The sequence below is a fragment of the Labeo rohita genome, unplaced genomic scaffold (genome assembly GCF_022985175.1).
Source record: "Labeo rohita strain BAU-BD-2019 unplaced genomic scaffold, IGBB_LRoh.1.0 scaffold_1416, whole genome shotgun sequence".
Lineage (NCBI taxonomy): Eukaryota > Metazoa > Chordata > Actinopteri > Cypriniformes > Cyprinidae > Labeo > Labeo rohita.
The window spans coordinates 1-7,369 of NW_026127578.1; the positions used below are offsets into that span (position 1 = coordinate 1).

Consider the following 7,369-nt stretch of genomic DNA (forward strand, 5'->3'; position numbering starts at 1 on the left):
CAAAATGTCAGTTTTATTTAATGTAATAACTAGATTTCCACATTTGGTGAGTACATTCTACTTACATTGTGTTGACATTTACCAGTGGTAAATAAGTGAATGGTGAAGGTGAACTCATACTGTATGATTTATAAGCTTTCGTACCCATGGGGACCTCAATTTAGGTCCCCACGTGACACGAGTCCACATGTGTCTGTGTTTTCAGGTTTAAGTCTTAAGTCCCCTCCAGTATATATAAACCAAACCACACACAAATGACTAAAAGAAATATCTGCACAGTTTTTTCAACAGACAGAAAACAAATGTTAAGAGCGTGTTTGCTGGAAGCCTATGAGCATTGAGCAAGCACTGTGACTGTATTACTGGCATGAGTCAGACTCCTCTCAAATAATACACACACTATCTTTCCAGATCAATTCTACACAATCATAAGAATTTTACAGACAGATTCACATTCTTCAGAAAGACTGGTGATGAGACATTGTGGATTTAACCTTGTTTACATCTTGATAGCAAAAAAGGGGGAAGGATTTATATATGAATTATTACAGACAGAATGTATTGCTTGTTATTCTTGAAGTCCAGACAGGTGATCACTCAGATATAGTGTCCTAAACAAAACATACAAAAAAAAAAAAAATAAAAAAAAAAATAAAATTTGGTTAAATAATAGACAAATGTTTATTATGTATTACATATATTGTTTGCATAGTGATTTACAATACCAACGATTGCTCAGTCTGAGGTTTATTTGCACTCTCATCAGTGGCTGTATAAATGACCAATTCACTATCAGCTGTTGAATCTTTAGGTTTGGCAATAACCTTCATCTTTGGATTGAACTCGAGAGGTTCATTTATATCTTCTACATTCACTGTGACTGTGGGAGTGGAAGTGGGCAAAGAACCGACAAAAGGACCATCATTCTCAACAATCACAGACAGAATGTATTGCTTGGTTTTCTCAAAGTCCAGGGGCTAAACAGGAAAGAAAGCATCTTTTACTATGGTATGTCATCACAAACAATTGCCTGGGCAAATATATGAACAACACACAGTACCTTTACAGTGGTGATGATGCCCTCCAGCTGGGTGGGTCCAGTACTGACATTGAAAAACCCACCCTTGTCACCACTAATAATCCGATACTTGGTTGACCAGGCAGATGATCCAACTTCATCTCCATCAGTAACTGTAAGTGTGGCCACTACAGCCCCGACTTTATTCTCTGGGACAGATACGATGTGCTAAAGATGTACGGTATTTATTAATGATTTCAAACTCCTGTAAGCGGTATAGTATAACATGCTGAATACATAAATATACATTACCGAGGTTTGCTCAAACTGAGGCGAGTTATCATTGCTGTCAGTAATCGTAATAACAGCTGTGCCATTGGTTGACAAACCTTTTCCTTCCATGTCAGCAGCCACAATTAACAAAGTATATCTGGGCCATTGCTAAAAAGAAAAATAACTGATTAGCTTGTTTACATGACATCATTTTATCATTACTTTGAGATTCATGAAATGTCAGTTCTCACCTCTCTGTCCAGGCCTGGTTCTCGCACACAAATGGTTCCAGCTGAAATGTTGATATCAAACATGTTTGGTTTTGGAAGCTGCGGCTCTTGGCTGATAATTGCGTAGTAGACTATACCATTGTACTCATTTGGGTCATCTGCATCAGTGGCTGTGGCCGTCATAAACTCGTAATCTTCAGGGTGAGAATAAAGACTAATTAGGTGGTAAAACTTGCAGAGGCATATGAAGGGGGAAAAACTAGCTGAAAGCCATTTTACTGAGGAACTGCACCATACACCTACCTTTTCCAGCCGCTTCATGAATACGTCCATTAAAAGGGTTTTGAGTAAACACAGGCTTATTATCATTTTGGTCGATCACATTGACCTCAATAGCCATTGGTTTTTCTGCTACATTCACATCAAGTCCTGTAGCATGAACTATAAACTAAAGAAATGAGAAGAAATTTGGGCATGTTAGGGGCAAATATTGAATGAGTTCCTCTAAAGTCTTTTAATCCATGTCTATTAACTTCGAGACACTGATACTCTTCTGCCTCCAGCTTGCATTTCAGTGTAGTGGTTTGGCAGCAAGCTAAACAAAGCCCCCAGTAAGGCAGTTTGTGTTTTATTCTTTATATCTTTTTGCTGTAGACGAACTTATGAAACTGTAACATAAATTAACAAAAATAATCTAAAGATATTTTGTCTAACAGAGGCACTGTTAATTCACACAGCACAGCACTCAAAAACACTGTGTAAAACACACTGAAGTACTTAAACCATACATTTAAACAAAATGTAAAACATAGACATGTTATTATAATTAGGCAAATAAAATCTATTGTCAAGATTTTAACCTCTGAATGGTATTTATAACATGACATATGTATGAATAGTTATCAAAATATACAACCAAGCAAAATACCTAATCATATTGATTTATAACTATAATTATTCAAACTCAAACAGATTTTTTGCATTCTCAAGGGTAAAACATGTAGGAAGGACATGGATGCACATTTATACTTTGCACTATGTGCTCTGAAAATCCCAAAATGGCTGATGCTTTGCTAAGAGTCTCAGAGTTTTCAGAGTGGCCACTAGGTGTCTGTATTTAACAATAACATCTATAACATAAGGCCAGGATAATGTTTTCTGAACATTAACTGTTAACTGATAAAATTACAATAATAAATTAGTATTAAATAAAAATCGAATGGACAAGTACCTGTGTTGATATATTAAAAAAAGTGAACTAATATTTTATTTCAACATGCAAACATCATACAGGGCAACAATGAAAACCTGAATTCACATATTCTCAGATTATCACGCACAAGCAGCGCTTCTGAGAACAGAAAAAACAGAATAAAATATAAATAAAAGAATAAAATAAATAGGCCTACACTAAATATATAGGACTATCAATTAAATAACTAACTAATTAAGATAACTACTAAAACACACACTGAATTATTTTATGTGCTTTAGGTTCTTTATGGAACCATTTACACAAAAATGGTTCTTTTATGCCATCATGAAGCAGCTTTATTTTTAAGAGTGTACATCTACTCACGGATTCACTCTCTGATGACCATTTATCCAATATTGCCACTTGCCGTTGTGTTGCATAAATGAAAATCATCAAGTAAAGGTGAAGCAGGTGCTTGCTCAGAAAAATATGTCTGTAGGCACGCTGTACGCGCCCATGAGTTAACAAATATGTATAATGTTATTTTTTTCTTTCACCATGCAGCAAAAAAAAAGTCCATAAACCTTTTAAACCATTTAACTGATATTATTAATCAGTTAAAATTCTCACTTTCGTTTAATGGTTAAACAGTCAAAATGAGCATCCATAGACTTAATCTTTAGATATTCACATTTAAAATGCAAAGTCACTTGCAAACACATAAAAAGAAAATTGTGTCAAGCCATTTAATCTGATTAAACGGGCACCGTTTTTAAAAATTAAGGATGATCAGACAGTTCAAAACTAAAATATGATAAGAACTAAATGTTGATTTTAAATGTTTAAAAGACTAAAAACCAACTTACTCTGTATGAAGCTTTTTTTTCTCTGTCGAGTGGCTGAGTCACAAAGAAATACCCTGATAATCTTTCAATAGTGAAAATCCCCTTTGGATCTTGATCTGCTCCTTCACCTGTGATTCTGTATACCATTTGAGTTTCCAGAGCAAATTGTGATATTATCTAAATACAGAAAGCAATAACAAAGTACAAAGTCAATGACAAACAAATCTCTGCCTCATCCATCCAATTTTGAACTGTCCACTCACCTTGACCAGCTTCATTGGGAAAGGACCTTTGCTGTTTTCAAGTACACTGATCGGAGGATTAACCCAACCTCTCTTTGCTCTCTTCAGACCCGTTGAGGATTTTGGAAAAGTCAGAAACATATGATCAGAGGAAGATCCGAAAATCTGAAAATGTTAGTAAGTGTACTAATCAGCATGACATTTTTGTTTACAATTAAATACAACACACATTCTGAAGTAGTAAACATAAAAACAGCTTTTTTTTCATATATATATAAAATATTGCCAAATACATGCATATACATATTTTAAAGGAGTAGTTCAAGAAGTATAGATAAAGAAGTAAAGTTCAAGTATATTTTTAAGCAGTGTTCGAATTGTGTCAAAGTTCTTGGGAGGTTTTACCTTTTGTAAACTTTATAAAGCCATTCTTTTTTTCTGAAATTGTGCATTATCTTTTATTATCTTTTGCGTCAAATTCTTATATTTAATCAGTAAAGTCACTTAGAATAATAAGACATTTTAGGCTGTCATCACACAAATAAAATCATTATCAACAAAATTCATCTTTTCAGTATAGAGGAAACACAAACACTGCATCTAAATTGGCATTTAAATGTATTTACCCACTGTTTAATGCAGGACATGAATGCATTTAACCTGCAGTTAATGCATAAAAAACTGGTTTAATACGTTAATCCTAAAACGTTGAATGCTGATATTTAAAATTATTTTTAAAAATGAAAAGGATATTTAAATGTGGAATTACAACCGCAAGTACGTGGCATTAAGTCACAGTTAATAAGTGATTCATTGCGATTGAACCGAATCATTTAAACGGTTTTTTCCTTTCAGGAACTAAACACCGTCATTTTGTTTAGAGGCGCAAAACAGTGCAGTGGCTGTGTTTGGAATGATTAATGTTGGCGAAATAGAGCAAAAATAGGCAATATGGTGTCTAAAACTTAAGTTTCTTAATATTAACTTCTGGCTTATTGAACTGTTGTATAAAATCAATATCACATTTGTCATTTTTGCAAAAAAACAAAAAAAACAAAAAACAAAAAACCCTCTTCGTGTGATATTGATTAACTATATGAAATGATATGAATATACATTTTCTGCCCCCCTGAATTTTGGGAAAATGCATTTTATGAATCACGCAGTAAAAGAACGCACTCCAAGTAAGCACAGTCAGTCTAGCGAGTGTTTAAACACTCATAACTCCTCTTATAATCAATGAAGCTGTCCATACACTGTATGATAAATAAATCTCTTACTAGTCCGTATATCTGCACTCTTTTGCTTATAATGAGGGAATTCGCGAGTTCAATCTGAACAAAACTCCAAGGTTTCAGCAATGACTGTTCTGAACGCCTCTGATTGGCCACTGCATTCTAAACTCAACAGAGTTGTGTGTGATTATAAAGCGCTGTAAAAACGCGTAAAAATAAAATATGATTTAACGTGAGCAGGTCTAAATTTAATACAGCAATCGGATATTTTCCTTCATTTTCATTTTCACTAGTTTTACGTTTGAAGTATTATATTTTTATTGAAAAAACAGGGGACCCCCCAAGCAAATATTTTTGGGTGTTATGGGGGGTCCCTTAATGCTTATGGGAGGTCCGGGATCCCCCCAGCCCCCCCTGTTTGAAGTATACTTCTGTAGTAAGTATACAAATATCAGTGTACTAGTAGTATACTTTCAAGTGTACTATTTCAATACTCCTTGGGACTAAATCGGCCCACTTTCTAGTATATATACTTTTTTATACTGTACTTTTAAGTATACTTTAAGTATAATGGAAGAAAACTGAGTACACAACTAGTTTACTTTTTTTTCAGTTTGTACTGCAAGTATACTAAAAGTGAACTTATAGGTATACTTATAGTACACTTTGAAGTATAGTCTCAGTAAACTACTAGTTTAATAGTTTTATGCTAGTAAACGGGTAAGTTTTCTTTAAGTAAACTTTACATCATACTTTAGGTATACTACTATGTCCCTATTTAGGTATTAATTTGTATATATTTTGTTATATGAATATCTGTACATACAAAACATCAAAAGAAAGAACAGTATCTGCTTATAAACAAAAACGTTTTATTTTAGCGTCATGCATTATTTATTTTTTTATAAAAAAACACTTGAATGTGGATAAGCTGCATTAATAAATAAACAAACAAACAAACAACATTTTGAAAGCTAAAAAAAAAAAAAAAGACTATTCATGATAATCATAACGTAGATGGAGTTGATCATCATCCCAAAGCTTGACTGTCGTTATTACCTCTTCATGGGTCGACATTTTATTCCATAACGTTACTGTCATGAATCCTGTCCGGTCTTCTGAGTTTCCGAGTTCCCTAGTTCCCTTAGTTTAGCTTTCTCGCTTGGTCATCTCGTTTCGTCTGTCTCACCGCCTGCCTCTTGGACTTCTCACTCATTTTGTGGAATACCCCTTTTCCTTGCCCTTCCGATTACGTTCGCCGTTGATCGACCCATGCCTGCTGCACAGACTATCCCCACGTCTTGCCTTTACTACACTTGTTTGCTGTTGTTCCGACCCTGCCTGTTTTCACCATGTTTCTGTCTCATCCCAATAAAAGCTTGCAAATGGATCCGCTTGACTCTCGTCCCCACATTACAGTTACACAGTTTTACAAATCTATGATTTTGATATTGTTTTATGTCTGATGACTGTGTTAGATTACATGTGCAATAGCGCCCCCTAGCGTATAACAATGAAAACACGGATTGTCAGAGAACAAATATAGCTCAAATATACTTAGACTTTTTCTAAGTATAAATAAAGAATACTTAAATATCATTTTTAGTATATTTCTGAGAAGTATATACAGCACAAGTTTAGCTCAAATATACTTAAATGTCATTTTAAGTATATTTTTGAGAAGTATATAAAGCACATTTCTGAGAAGTACATAAAAAGTATACTGAAAGTATAATTTCCTATTTTAGTTTAAAAGAAATATACTAATAGCATACTTGAATAAACTTCTTTTTCGTAAGGGAGGGAATGTCTGGCAGAGTCCAGAGGTGTCTACTGAAGCAAGCAGAGCACAGAGGAGCAGGGCTGTGTGTGTGTGTGTGTCTTCAAACAAAAACAGAAATACAAACAATTAATTAAATAAACCATACTAAGTCAAAGGCACACAATATAAACAAAGAAATCAAAGGAAACAAACTTACACTGCTCAGGTATACACACACACCACACAAACATCAGGCAGGTTCAAAATCTTAGTCTATTGTGCATCAATGCAATCATTTATAAATCAGGACCCATTAGTACATGGCTGGAGTGATTGGCTTTATTGTGTTTTGTTGGTTTAACTTGGCATTTCGTGGGCACTTCAAAATATGTGAATAATTCTAGATAGGCTACCTTAGGCTATTATCCGTATTTAGACTGATTAAAATGTTTAGAACACATATCAGCATATTTATGTTTAATTAAATATTCATATTTGCATCCAGTTAAATCTTACAGCACTGCATGTTTGCTGCTTGAAAATACCTTTTTACATTGGTCTAAACAAAA

At 34.1% G+C, this 7,369-nt stretch overlaps 1 protein-coding gene across 1 annotated transcript; it reads right to left on the bottom strand.

Moving 5' to 3' along the window:
* Positions 1 to 729: 729 nt before the first annotated feature.
* Positions 730 to 6,905, bottom strand: LOC127158248 (cadherin-2-like; the record flags this gene model as incomplete). Its single annotated transcript, XM_051101399.1, has 8 exons — positions 6,814 to 6,905; positions 3,825 to 3,968; positions 3,583 to 3,738; positions 1,825 to 1,969; positions 1,543 to 1,715; positions 1,331 to 1,459; positions 1,061 to 1,246; positions 730 to 977 (listed from the first exon to the last, which is right to left on the bottom strand). Coding segments are annotated over exons 2-8 (1,157 nt in total), but the record flags the coding sequence as incomplete, so codon positions are not given.
* Positions 6,906 to 7,369: the final 464 nt, after the last annotated feature.